The 14838-nt window shown below is 45.2% G+C and overlaps 1 protein-coding gene across 2 annotated transcripts; it reads left to right on the forward strand.

Annotated features, from left to right (window-relative positions):
• Positions 1-1056: 1056 nt before the first annotated feature.
• LOC137853258 (prokineticin receptor 2) lies at positions 1057-10468 on the forward strand. Of its 2 annotated transcripts, XM_068675426.1 has the most exons (4): positions 1057-1351; positions 1756-2709; positions 4225-4899; positions 8869-10468. In XM_068675426.1, exons 3-4 carry the CDS (start codon positions 4403-4405, stop codon positions 9563-9565), a joined length of 1194 nt encoding a protein of 397 aa, XP_068531527.1. In that variant the 5' UTR covers positions 1057-1351; positions 1756-2709; positions 4225-4402; the 3' UTR covers positions 9566-10468. The 2 variants fall into 2 exon arrangements, with proteins under 2 accessions (XP_068531527.1, XP_068531528.1); XM_068675427.1 differs by lacking the exon at positions 1756-2709.
• The last annotated feature ends 4370 nt before the right edge of the window (positions 10469-14838 follow it).

Genomic DNA, 14838 nt, shown 5'->3' on the forward strand with positions numbered 1-14838 from the left:
TATTTAGCAATTTAGAAAATTTAGACAATAGGTGGTGCATTTGCTGTTTTAAAATAAAAGGCCAGAGTCCTTAGCTCTGTTACCAGGCTAAATGTTAGTTTTAGAAATTCATTATTTGGAAGCCCTTAAACAAGTACTTTGCAATGCCATCTTTTTTGCATCATTTAGCCTGCAAATAATTCCCCTATTCAAACTCTGAACATATTAATGAAAGCAAACAAGCCAACCCAGGAATGTAAGTTGTTTACACGATAGTTTTCAGAATCAACTTTTTGTTTGTTTGTTTCTCAGACCGAATTTGCCAGACTTGTAACAGGGGTCTCGGGAAATGCACTGCTAAAATGTTGTGACACTGGGGGAAGTTTCTGGAACACCCAGTTAAAGCTACGAAGGAGAAACCTACTCGTATGCAGAAATCCAGCGCCAGACTTGCGTGCACTCCACAAAATAATGGGGATGTTGAAAAACAATGCAATAAATAGAGTGTAACCGAGTGATAAATGGGGGTCATGTGTGGGCTGTGGGGAAGGAATGCTCGCAGGCACAGCTAACTGTGCCCTTTTCCGAGGAGGAGACCTGTTGGCCACAAAGCCCCTGGGCTCGGCAGCGCTGGGACAACGAATTCCCAGCCAGCACAGGCAGCTCTGGGGAGCTGCTCCTTGTGCACATTTACACCAGCCTGCTGTTTGGGGAAGGTGGCCTTTGGGACTTCTTGCACTGCATCTGCAGCTGGGAAATCCTCCCGTATATGCCCCATGGCTTGCTGGGGCAGGGCAGGCAACCAGGCCAGGTCCTGAGGCCCCAAAGCCAGCTTTTAGCCTCCAGTCTGTCCCTCTGGCTTTACGGGCAGCTCTGGGGACCTGGGGTTTCGCTGTGTGTTCAGCGCTTCCCGTGCAATAACTACAAAGCCCCACCTTGCACAGCACATGCCACTCACATCGTTTCACAGTATTGCAAGTATTTTCTAAGGAACAGCCTGAGCACGACCATTTGGAGCACGGCGGGTGAACAGCTGTGCAGAGGCTCTGCACCAGGCATGAAGCGCACATCTGGAGGGGCTGCAGTTATCAGGGCTCCAGTGACAACTTGCCTCGAGTCAACAGGGACAGACTGTTCTACAGCAGCTGAGGTTTTGGCCTAAAGGAATATAAATATTTGGGTATCATGTTACTTGATTGACTCACTAGATAACTTAATGGGAGACAGCTGAACCAAGTCTTAAAGAGAACACGCGTGTTCCTAATGTAAAGCTTCCCATAGCTCCTTTTAGCGTACCAGCTTTTCTTAAGGGACATTTCTGGCTTGTGTGGCCCATTTTAAAGATGCTTTAGACCTGGTTCTGATGTACAAGGTATGTTCATTTTGTCTCTCCCTTTATTTACTCGGACACTTTATTGTAACAGAATTCAACAGACTATCTAGTTTCCCTTCTGCTCACTTGGCTGTGCCCTTTCAGTATGTTAACCACATCTAAGTGGCTTTTCACCTACTACACTGATTCAAAACAAAGCCAAATGGAGTATTTGATGTGAAATTCTTAACGATGTCAGCTGGCTCTGGACAGTGGAGTTGGCCTTCCACAGGTTTTCTGGAAATGTCCTGCAGAAATGTATTAGCAGCTCTTTTATTCCAGACACATTTCACATTCGTAGGTACTTAGCAGACAGCTTTCTTTACTTAATTCTTCTAGAGAGAAGTGCTCACTAGCTCACAGAAGCTGAGTTTTAAGAGTGTGCAGTGTAAATCACATTTTAGGTTCCCTGCAAACCTTCTGCACTCTTCTTGGCTGCCTACAACTTTCTACAGTCTCATCCACTGGGGACTATGGAATGTGTCCCAGCTACGCACCTTGAAAAACGTCAGCTACTGCGAACACGACCGGAGGTACAGAAGAGGACAAGAGATCTGCTGTGCGCTGCCTTTTCTGGAAGGGATTGTGAATCTCTTCCCTGGAGAACTGGAAAGCGAGAGGACTGCTCCCCAGAGTGTAGGCACTTCAGAGCAACAAGGATGCAAAGTCCTTGGGGCATCACTGCCACTTTTCCACTCTAATTCCCTTAGAGGGCAAGGGAAGGTGTCAGAGGTCCTCTGATTTATGGCTGTTCAACGTTTGACCCTCCTTCTGCTGAAGCTGCCACAGCAGCAGCCCTAAGGACAATAGCTGGGGAGAGATGCACAGAGAAAGGTCCCTGGGAAAGGGGCTCACCCTTCTTCCACCCTGGGAGCTCTGTATGCTGCTTCTCTTTCACAGCAGGTAGATGTAGCTGCCGCCCAGCACAGACAAAACTCAAAGAGCAAACGCAGACCTGGTTTTTACACCTTCCATGCTCAGATTTGGCAACAAAGATGCTCTGCAATTCAAGCATGCAGGGGGGTTAAAGTGAGGGGGGAGAAAAAGGGTGAGGGGAGCTGTGCTGTATTGTCTCTGCACTGTACTGCCTCTTTAAAATTAGAAATGCACGGACAGCTTCAAGGTGCCTCCCACTGAGAAAAGGCTTTAGATGCATACACAGAGGCAGCGGAGCTATCCTCCCCCTGAGCTACAGGGCAGACCTGCTTGGGAGAGAAATGATCATTCAGCGAAGTCCTCTGGCTGCTTCTGTAGTAATCCTTCCTCAGCTCCAGTGACAGCAGCGTATTTGCAAGGGAGGAACCAGGAGGCTATACCCAGGGTGCCAGACACCTCGAAGAGGATGAGAGCAACTGCAGGTAGTTAGCTGATGGTGTTGTCACTTTGTGGGTGGTTATTTTTATTTATTTTAAAGATCTTTCCTGGTGTTTTGCAGAGAAACCTGTCTGAAACAGATACTGCTCTTTGTTTTGACCAACATACTGATTTTGTGTCCAAGTAATTGCTTAACACCTCTCTTCAATGAACATTCACATTTCCAGGCATTTTGGGGATGTCTTAAAAAACAGTTAATTGTTTGAACTGTTATTTAGTATCAGGCTTTGGCTTTCTGTTATGCTGTTGTTCTGCAACTCTCAGCTTGAAAAGCAATGTGGAGACAGAAGTTGGACAGAACCAGAGTTTTTCTCAGAAATTTATTAAGCTTTGGTACACCAGGGGCTGAGGGTGGTTCTAGGGAAGGAAGCAGCACAATTGTACAGACTGTCCTTTGTAGCCACGATGGGCATTGCTCAGGAGTGTCTGACCTGAAGACTTACTGCTATAATGCAGAAAAAGCAGTAATCCCCCCAATTCTCTCCTGGGGGATGGGATGGGACTGTCCTGACATCCGTGAGTCTGGTGGGAGGATTACCAGATGTAGCACAGGAGGATGCGAGGAGACAGACCTCTCATCAATTTGATACAGAATAGAGGAAAAATTAGGGAGTAGATTGGATTTTTTTTCCTCTGTGCAGAAAATAAATCCGTTTTTAATGTTTGGAACAACTGCCAGTACAAAAGGGGAAGCCTATTCCTCCCTGTCTTCAGAAATCCAAGGCACTTTTGTCTTGCTTGAGGAAGATTCTCCCTTTCACCTCAAGAACCTTTCTGAACTGCCGTTCCTGTGAACAGCAGGTTTGTGTTCACGGCACAGCCCTATGAGCAGGTTCATGGGACAATGTCTTGTCCGTGCAAATTGGCCGGACTCCACTGCTTTGAGAGAAGCAATAATAGATTATGCTGGCTGAAAATCTGGGACCTCTACTCAATTTACAGCTGCCAAAAAAAGAAAAGAAGTGCTGGCTTTGCTCTTTTCTTGGATCTTGGCAACTCTTACTTAATTAAGAAATGTATTTATAAGCCAGGACATCAGTTCTCTTTTTTTTCTTGTCTATCACATTGTCCTGACTGAGACATGTAGCGTAAAGCAAAGACCTTGCCCAAGAGAGACATCGGATGCTTCCCAACAAACTGAGGTGTCATCTCCTTTTAGGGTTTTTTTACCTTGCACAGGGATGACAGCACTGTGGGCTTAAAGGCTGGCAGAAGTTTGAAGAGGATTGTACTCTTCTGCTGTACTGTCATGTCACTCTGTGCTGAAAACAGCATTTCATTGTTGGGTAAATAAGACGGCCGGGTGTAACAAGCAGTGTATTATGCAACTCTAGGGATTTTACGATAATTGAAGCATCCTTTCACAGTGTATTTCTTCCCACTGTGCGCAGCCAGCGACAGAGCCGCAGGGCAATCAGGTGGATATTACTTTCCCCCAAGCACAGTATTTTTGCTGTAATTTCCTCTCAGGAAATGTTTTACTCCTTTTGTTCCCACAGACAGAGATAAATGATGCTGTTGCTCTATAGTCTCTTGGGGACAAAGACAAGGTGACTCACTGCTCACAAGAAAACTTTGGATGAGGTCTCTTGCCTGCCACTGCTGTGCCCCGACACCCTGGGTATTTCTAACCCCAAACCAAGGGCCAGCCAAGCCACGTGTCAGAAGAAGACAGACATGGCCATGGAGCAAGATGAACATAACCCAAATGCTACCATCAACCTCAGCTTTGCTGCAATCTACAATCTCCATGAAGGGGACTTAACCTCCGTGAGAAATTTCTCCTTCCCTTTCAATTTCAGTTACAGCGATTACGACCTGCCCCTGGACAGCGAAGACGACATGACCAAAACACGCACCTTCTTCGCAGCCAAGATTGTGATCGGGGTGGCTCTCGTTGGCATCATGCTGGTCTGTGGCATCGGCAACTTCATCTTCATCGCGGCCCTTGCCCGCTACAAGAAGCTGAGGAACCTCACCAACCTGCTGATTGCCAACCTGGCCATCTCCGACTTTATTGTTGCGATCGTGTGCTGCCCCTTTGAGATGGACTACTATGTGGTACGGCAGCTGTCCTGGGAGCATGGCCACGTCCTCTGCGCCTCAGTCAACTACCTACGCACCGTCTCCCTCTACGTTTCTACCAATGCTCTCCTGGCTATAGCTGTTGACAGGTAAGTGGGGTGCTACGGCTGCACAAGGAGGTGGCTTCTGACATTACCCATCCCATTTCCTAGGTTTTTAACAAGCTTGGCTGTTCTGTAGGATGTGCTGATGTCAAGGTAGGTACTACGCAGACCTGGCTATCTCGTTTCATAGCAACTTACTCACATGTGGTCATGAGATTGTCCCGGAGAAAACTCAGTGGAAATTTCCCGATGGAACTTTTCAGGTGGAAAGAATGACCATTTATTAAAGCAATTCTTTTCCATAAAAATATACGTGACTCAGTGGTAGGAGGAAGTTTAGGAAAGAGGAGAAAGAGGAATCAGAAACAGTCAGTAGTCCAGAGAGGAAGGTGTTCTTCAGCAGTATATAATCCTGACTGAACTGTGTATCTCTAGGGAAACTTTACTACCGGGCTACACAGCTTTTCTTTCTCAGTCTCACCTCTTCAGGGAGAGAAATAGTTGACTGGTGAATATAGAATTTAGCAGCTAAGTTTCCTAACAGGGTTGCTGCCTTACAGGACATGTTCTTCTCCCTGTAAGGTATGTTTCCCAGCTTTTGTTTTGGTGTGAAAGAGAATAAAAGATAGGACTTCTATCTAGCTTGCCAAATAGGATTATTGTTCTCTGTCATGCCCTACTGAGCAAACCCAACAATGGCTAAATTAACCATTTGATAGTACTGATGTCTTTGCTGGATGCTCCAACACAGTAGCACATACTCAGTGCCTGTGACCAGGACGTGTCTCCATCATAACACGCTCCTCTCTCTTTACACACCTCTCTGAGGATGGCAGAGCAATGAGCCAGGAAACATCCGAATGCCATTTACAGAACCCATGTTAATGATGAAACAGTGATGCTTGCAGCATCCAGAAAATGATAACGTGCTACACCAATGTAGTCTCACAGAGGTTTTCTTATAGCCTTCATAATGGGGTGAGCAGAACACAAAGCTACCCTGCACTACCTGCTTTGAGCTGCAGTCCTGGGATATTTCTATGCTTGCCTCTCACTCCAGGAATTTTAACAATGTCATTTAATTGTATTGTTTCTTACAACTTCTGTTCTCTTAGCTCTGTGCACTGTGGACCCTGGCAGACTCAAGCATGGAGGATCAGCTTCTTGCTGACACAAGTCTGACATGACAAATTCACAGAAAACCAGAGCCCCGCAGAGCAAACTGTTTACAGAAATGTCATCTTTTGTGTATCAACATAATACACATCTCCATATATCCTCATCAAATACACGCTGTATGATTCATTTAAGAACTTTTCACTGTTTACCTTAATAGCATTTACACGCACACACCCTTCTTCATTTTCTCTTACATGCCATTTTATATTCTAGTTGAGTGTTGCCTAGTTTTTAGCACCTGACCCAAAAGACAACTCAGGACCAGTTTAACCCTGCTGGTGGTTATATAGCTCGTGCACAGCTGATTCAGTTTTCATCGAGGTCAACAAAAATCTCTGGAAAGACTCCATGGAACATCTCCATTAAGAGATGTTTTGCCTTGTGTGTGGGAAAGGAGAACCAGCTCCTATGAAACAATTCCTTAATCAGTGTCTAACACAACAACCTTTACACAGCCTGGGGGACTCAGCTTAAGTTTCTAAACACTGTCATTTACACATTACCATTTCCTGTTACTTACCATTTTCAGCTTCTGAATTTCTTTTTGAAAGGCCTTCTACTGCTTCCCAGGTTGATGAAGTAATACAAATCATTGAGCCCTTTTGCCTGCTAGGAAATCGGAAGATTTCTGGCATATCTCCCCACACATCTTTAAAAATAACCCTGGAAATGATTAATCACTGAAGTTTGTTGTAAGAACACATTGTTTTGGTTTTATTGCCTGTTATGTGTGAGCTTTTGAATTGGTAAACAGTGAGAAAAGCTGATTGATTTCACAACCAACCATTCCATGTTGGTTGTGTCATGTGGGTAGCTAACTATTGAAACTTTTCCCCTATTTAGGTCATTTTAAAAGGTTTGCCTGCATAGAGAGAGTAATCCTGCCCTGTAGGACTTCCCTCAGGTAGGACTCTCTCTCACCTTTCTGGATGTCTGTTTGCACAAAACAGATAGGAATTACACATATTTAAAAAATAGTGCAGTGTGAAAGGAGAGGCTCTGAAGAGCAAGAACTTGTGCTAAGGGCCCAATGCCCATGCTGTAAATATTACGGGGGGGTTAACTTTAGCTGGGTCCCCTGGAATGAATCTCATGGGCACTTGGTGTGTTTTAGGGACATTCTTGAAGCACATCTTTAGGGCAGTTTCATCTAAGTCCAGTTTGTGTGCTCCAGCACTACTCTGCAGTGACAGCCAAAGTGTGGTAAGCAATGACAGCCAGGAAAGCCACCACAAAAGCTCCCTCCTGACGCTACTGCAGAGATTTACCTCATCCAGCCAAACCTTCTGCTGAGCTGATGTGCATACTTATAACTACATACACATACATTATCCCAGCACCTTCTTTCCCCAGGACCCTATCTAAAAATACTCATTTATCAGCTCCACAATGAGGCTGAATAAGTCTACTGTCCCTTGACATCTAGCCTGCAGTATTAAAAGTAATGAACGATTTATCTGCTTCCAAGATCTGGCTTGTGAAAAGCTCCACTGATTTTCCATTTTATTTTAGAATAAGTACATCCTGTGGATGCTATCTATGTGTAGGATATATACAGATAGAAAAGCCTCTGACTGAATGAGTAATGCCACTGTTTGAAACAGTCCTTTGTGTCAAACACAATCACACAGAGAGCTCTGGAGTTTCTCTGATAAAAAACTCCTCTTCACAGAAGCATCCTAATCTTTCTGGGGTAGAGGCAGCACTCTAATATGAGCTCTTCTTACATCTACAGCTTCTTTAAAAAAAAAAAATCCTCCCAAATCTAACTAGACAAAAATAAACGAAAAAAAAACAACAGAGTGAATGACATTCGGTCCTAGCCGTTTTTTAAATGAATTGAGTCCTTGATTGATCATGCAATGTGCTTCCACTTCTCCATACTTCCTCATGAAACACAACAGTGCCTCTTGCAGCTTTACAGCCATAAGGATTGCAAACATCTTACTTGACTTGTCCAGAGTGGCATATTACCTAACACAGGATATTTAAGATTAATTAGTTATAGTCACCTCTAGCAACCTAAACAAAAATTTTCATGAGCAGAAAATGGATACATGGTCCTTTGTTGGTGGCTTGAAAGCATATTCAGCTGTAACCATTATTAGTATCAGCTTCAACTCTTCACCCCATGGATTACCAAAGAAAATAATAAAAACACTTGTGTATGTTTAAAAAGAAAAGTTATTCAAATAGGCAAACATGTCTAGGCAAAACATTCTTCTTCTACATATCTGTTCTTTTATCTGCACCTGACTAGGTGGATATTAATGCATGTTTTAAACTCTGACCTGTCCATGTGCTGTCCACTGAAGTATTTTGAGCTGCTATATCATGGCACATCCCGGATACACCACCACCTGCACATCGTGTTACCTCCTGCAAATGTATTTGTCAGTAATAGGAGTATTCCCTCCCTTTCTCTTCTAGTCTATCCACAACTTCCGTACCTGTGATCCCTGTTAAAAAAAGAAAGGTTTGTGATATTAAATTACATCTTTTTCTCAGTTTGATTTCATTAGTAGATGGGAGTTTAAGACTGATTTCTTAAAACCACCCTCAGACACCCAAATGTACACTCACATTTTCAGATTGCCACGTACCCACTGCCTAAACAGACTCCTCACCCACTTTCTCCAGAACTTCTGTCCAGGTTTAGGATCTCAGTTCTAGACTGCTACTTTGGACAACTTTGTTCTTAACTCTTAGAAACAAATATGTCAGTCTAACAATCACAGCATTTCCTTCTGCCTGATTCTGTCTGCTTGTTTTTTGAAGTGTGCTCTGATTAACAGTGTTTCCAGGCTTCACTTTGAATGTATTTGTCTGTTCTAGATATCTGGCCATTGTTCACCCACTGAAACCACGCATGAATTACCAAACAGCAACCATCCTGATTGCCTTGGTCTGGATCGTCTCCATACTTGTAGCTATCCCGTCTGCATACTTTGCTACTGAAACTGTATTATTTATAGTAAAAAATCAGGAGAAAATTTTCTGTGGTCAAATTTGGCCAGTTGACCAGCAGATATACTACAAATCCTACTTCCTCTTCATCTTTGGCATCGAATTTGTTGCACCTGTGATTACGATGACCTTATGTTATGCCAGGATCTCTCGAGAGCTTTGGTTTAAAACTGTACCAGGATTTCAGACAGAACAGATCAGGAAGAGGCTTCGATGCAGAAGAAAGACTGTAATGGTACTGATGTGCATCCTGACTGCTTATGTTCTCTGCTGGGCCCCCTTCTATGGCTTCACCATCGTCCGTGACTTTTTCCCCACAATCTTTGTGAAAGAGAAGCATTACCTTACTGCTTTTTACATCGTTGAATGCATCGCCATGAGTAACAGCATGATAAACACAATGTGTTTTGTAACTGTAAAAAATAATACCATGAAGTACTTCAAGAAGATCATGTTGCTCAGATGGAGATCAACGTACAATGGAAGTAAATCTAGCACAGATTTCGACCTCAGAACAAGTGCAATGCCAGTCACAGAGGAGGTAGACTGCATAAAACTGAAATAAGTTTTAGGCAGTTTCAAGTCTCATATATTTTGGAGGGGGGGCAGGAAAAGGGAAAAAGGAAGCTCCTCTCTCTTCTGTGGGAATACCCACCACTGGTGAGAGGCCTGAAGAAGCAGCTCACTGTGGGTTTCCACCAGAACCCTTCTACTGGACTGCTGCATAATCCCACAATCCAGACTGATGCTGTGCGTCAGTTTACCCATCTGTAAATTTGGGATGTAGGCACTCGTTTTAGAGCCATTTAAAAGTTAAGGAGAACAAAGAAGTCTATGAATGCATTAAAACATATTACAGAGACAGAAGAGTTGACTGCCGCCCCTAGCCATGATGTCTCTTTGTTTCTTCCTAATAGAAACCTTGTACTCTCTTGAGCTTATCAACCTACCCTTAAGCTGCTTGGTGTCCTTTTCCTTCTGCTCAGCAACGCACAGGGAGGATGGCAAAGAAAGCCAATTTTGCTTCACATCCCTCTTCACCCTCTCAGTTTACCTCTCACAAAGAAGCGCCTCACAGTCTGCAGACCACCAGCTTTCTATTGTCCAGTGCGTAGCATGCTCTTACAAAAGGCACACTCCCTACAAAGCTAAATACTGCTTCGCAGTCTAGCAAAAACCTCAAGCCTCTTCATGTGATACCCGGTTTAAGAATCTGTTATCAGCATTCTGCCCTGTAGTTTTCTGTAGTGTTACTCTGTTTATTCTGTATTTGCAACGGCACAGCTACGGATTGTAACAGGGACTGGTTCCCTTCTCTCACCTGCAGGCACCTTACGGCCAGCTTCTGCTGCCACAGGTCACTGAGCACATCGTGGAATCGCAGACTCAGTCGCAGAGGTGGTGGACAACACCTCCAGATCGCCCAGGCCACCCCCTACTCCAGCAGGGTCAATCACAGCAGGTTGCCTGGGATTGTGTCCCATCGAGCTTTAACTGACTCCAAGGATGGAGACTTCACTGCCCTGCTGGGCAACTGCTGCCGGTATTCAACAGCGCTCACAGTGAAAGGGTTTTCTTATGCTCAGATGGAATTTCAGGCATTTCAGTTTGTGCTCATGGGACTTGTCCTGCTCTTCAGTGGGACACAGATAAAAGAAGAGCAGGTTGGTGGGAAAAATCCACTCCTAGAGATCACCAGGTCTGTGCACACCTTCAAAATAAAGTGCAAGTAGAGACAAAATAATACAAAGATCTGGAGATGATCTGTCCTGCAAGCAATGGAGACAGACTCTAGGTTTTAGCAAGCTGGTCGCTGCTTGAGCTGAGTAGCAAATTGTCTGGTCAAATGTAAGGCAACGACGCAAGGCGAGTTCTGCATTGCCTCCCACAATGCCACTTTTACTGTTCTCATTTTGTGCAGCTCCAGAATGAGTGTTTCTTAACTGGGAATTGTGAAAAAAATGGTGACAGCAGCAGTAAGACATACTCATTTGAACGACACACAAAGTATCATGGACTTTTGTGTACTGAAATCAAGTCTTTTCTATTGTGATGACAAATGCTTCCTGTTTTAAAGTATGTGGCATCACCTACTTTTGGAGTAAATGGCTTTTGTAAATAATTTGTCTACTTGTGAATATTAAGTGAGCAGCGAACCCTGATAATAAAACAGTAAACACACAGTCGGTATCAGCTTTCTGAATTATTTTCTGTGTTTTTCCCTTAGCCATCATTTTTCTACCATACTGACTAACACAAATTATCCAATTTCTGCTAAAGAAAAACGGCCAGGCCAACCAATTAAATTTAATGGCAAAAGGATATTCAAATCCATTAAAGCGCTCAACTCCTCTCGTCATTAGCTACTCTTAAAAAATGAATGTTAGAGACATAATTTCCTCTCTTCGGGAAAGCCATTACTGAAATCATTCTTTTAAATGACTTTTTTAGGGAAAAGTACTAAATCCACTCATTTCCCACCCTGCCAAAGGAATCACAAGGACCAGAGACCTGCAGTATTACACCATCGAGAGCCTTAATGTTGGGATTTCTCCTGAAATCTCATGGTTTCTCCTGAAACTATCTGCCCACATTTATCTTCTGAAAACTGTAGTAGCTATTTGGGGGGCAGCTAGCAATACTACCTGTTATTAGAGTCCTGATATTTTTCCTCCTATTTTTCCTAGACTCTTCTCAGGGGAGCAGAGCCACACAACCAACAATTTTCCACATCTGGGATTTCACCACAGGTGGAGTTATCACAAAAAGCACAACACCCACCAAATAATATAATGCCAAGCAAACACTAGGGGGAAAAAGGTTGCTTTAACATTTTGGAAATCGCTGTGAGTGCTCTGTTGCCCCACAAGAGGAAATTCCCCAAATTCCAAAGGGAAACTCTCAAAAGCATCCTCCAGGGCCTTGAGGTGATAGACTCCTCATGGGCTGTGATGGAAAAAAGTCCTTCATGGGTGTTCAGCAATAACTCCTCAGGGACATGCAAGAATTGATTCCTCAAAGGCCAAACACTAATTGCATGCACAGCAATATTTTTTTTCAAGGGTAGCGCAGCCGTTAACTTCTCCAGGACAAAAGGCAGTGTTTCCCCTAGGGTAAGAGGGAACAGTCTGCTCTACACACAAGACTAAAACTACTCCAGGGTGCAGAGCAGTAACTCCTCCAAGTGGTGCCTGTCATCAACTCTTCCAGGGCAGTGCAAGACTAGATTCTTCTGTGGTTGCTTGACAATAAACCCTTCCGTACCATGCTGGCTAGGCTCCTCCAAGCCCCTAAGTGATAAAACCACCAGCACCGTGCCTCAGTAGACTCCTGCAGGGCTGCGGGGCCGGAACTCCTCTGTGTGAGGCAGCTCTCTGCCTCAGCTTCTCTCCTCTTCCAGTGATCCTCAGCAAGTGACACCAGTTATTCTTAGTGCCTTGGTTTCCCTGCAGTCATTACCAAGAAAAGGCTGCTGGCGCCCCTTGATCCCCATTTTCCTGACATACCCATGGCCCAGTAAGGCGGTGCTTTCAGCAAAAGCAAACTGGAGTCTTCTCATTTTGCTGGCCTGGTGTGCCCAAACCCGGAGGTCCTGCCTGGGCTGAGAAGGCTTCAGTCCTGAGGGAGTCTGGACCAAGGGCTGTGCGCTCAGGGAAGGCTACAAGATGAAGGACGCAAAGCAGGGTTTTATCTTCCTTGTAGCATATCCCATCTTGGGGAAACATAAGCAGAAATTCAGCGAGAGAGCTCAGTTCTGCACCTGCTTCTGCCATCCCCCTGACTCAAAGATCGAAGCCAAAATTCCTTTAAGTGGTATATTCTTTATTGCAGCGCTGGATGCACGGGGGATCTCTCCGCCTATCGTGCATACCCAAAGCGGAAAGCAGTCTTGAATTTATACAATCAATCTATCAATATTCTACAAGCGCCTATACATATTCATTACCTATCCCTGCCTTCCCTCGCTTCTCATGCTAATTAGCCTTTTGGCACCTTGCGCCTGCGTAGAGCCTCCCAAGAATTGTGGGCAGGGGTCTTTGGGACATGGGCAGTGGTCTTTGGGAGGAAGACCCCGAGTCTTCCTCACATTGTACTTTTCACCTTTGGCCAGAAATCTGCTGAGTTGGCATGTTTCTTAATTGCAAGAGCTGGTTGTTGCTAATTCTTCCGTTTGTTGTATCTTTATAATGAATTCCAATGTCCAGTTTTGAGATTTATAGTCCTTACATTTGTTTCTCTGTCCGTCTGCCGCTTCCTCATCACGAGTTCCAGTGTCTTGTTTCGAGATATACAGTCCTTGTCTGGGGATTGTCCTTGCCTCCCCAGTGTCTCCTTAATCACCCCAGCTCCTAGAGCTGAGGGGAAGAGCAGCCTCCTCTGTGTCACTGCTCAGCTGAGAAGCTCTTCTGGCCTGGCTGGCGTTCCCATGCCTCACCTGCAAAGAGCACTAAAGCAGCAGCTGCTCCTACACCTGCTGGGGATTTAGGTGTTGGGGTCCACAGCACTGTCGTGTGTTGACACTGGTGTTTTCCCAGCAGCACAGCAGTGTTTCAGCTTCAACCACTGGATGGGGCAGGAAGAAAAGCTGTGCTTTGCCTTTGGCTGAATGTGTTGTGACCAGCATACCCTGAACGACACAGCCCTCCCAACAGGGAATGGCAGCAGTCCCCTGCTCCCTCACCAAGCAGCCAAGCAGTTGCATTGCCTTTAGCCCATGTCTGCACCAACTCCAAATACCCCAAAACTGGGCACAGGATTCACTTTCAGGGACGAATGCCTGCTCCCAAACTGAGCTGCAGCACCTGAGAGCCAAGGGCAGCAAGCCCAAGGGCCTCGCATGGGAGCAAAAACACCACGGCACTTTATTGTCCCCACACAATCCATTTGGTCTAGGGGGTGACAAGGTCTGGCCCCCTCCGTTGAGCAGGGCTGGCCTGCCACCCAGAGCTGCACTTAAAAGGAGCCCTTAAAGACATCAACAAATTTCCTGTCAGGGCAGAAGCATGCAAAAGGGACAGGCCCTGACCCAAGTGGCTCCTTTGGAGTAGGGGCAGGCAGATCCTGGTCTGAGCAGAGCAGTGAGGGAGCAGGGCAGACCCATGCTCCTTAAAGTGAGCTGTGTGTGGAGAAAAAAGAAAAAAAGAAAAAAAAAACATAAACAAAAACAAAAGTTTTTTTGTATCCACTCCACTCACTGGGCAGTGCGACTGCCTAGTGGTGCTCCCTTGCTTCCCTGTCAGGCTGGGTTTCCCTGCTGCTTGGTGCCCTCCCCTGCAGGAACACATCTCACTGGGAAGGGCCTGCACCTGCCTGGGGCTCTGCTTGCCTGAGCCACATTTACAGAGAGAAAGAAAAGCTCAAGCTGGGAGGAAGGCAGCATCTGCGATGGAGGAGAAGCAGCTCCAGTGGCACAGCAGCAGTGAGGGCTTCAGCAGGAGCTGTGGGATGTGCCAAGGGGACTGGGGTGCTGCATCCTTCTGGGAGCTGTCAGGAGAGTTTAGATGGAACATGCTGTGAATAAAACACACACAACCTTGCTTCCTTTGTGGCTCACTCCAATTTTTAGTTGGAAAGGCAAAGATGTGGCGCTATCGTGGCTGATTCTTGTTCAGCTGTCTCCCCGTAGCACAGCTTACAGGTGACGGGTATGAGGGCTGTGGGCAGCAGAGTTATCCAGCAAACACAGGCTCACATCATTCTGCAGCAGCAACTTGAGGAATAACAAAAGTAAAATCCAGACTCTGCTCCTTCACACTGGGTCTGTGAAGAAATAAATTAAAAAAAAAAAAAAAAAAAAGAAAAAAAAAAACAGCTGTAACTAGAAACCAAAGTGGTGAA

The sequence above is a fragment of the Anas acuta genome, chromosome 3 (genome assembly GCF_963932015.1).
Source record: "Anas acuta chromosome 3, bAnaAcu1.1, whole genome shotgun sequence".
In the NCBI taxonomy this organism is placed as follows: domain Eukaryota; kingdom Metazoa; phylum Chordata; class Aves; order Anseriformes; family Anatidae; genus Anas; species Anas acuta.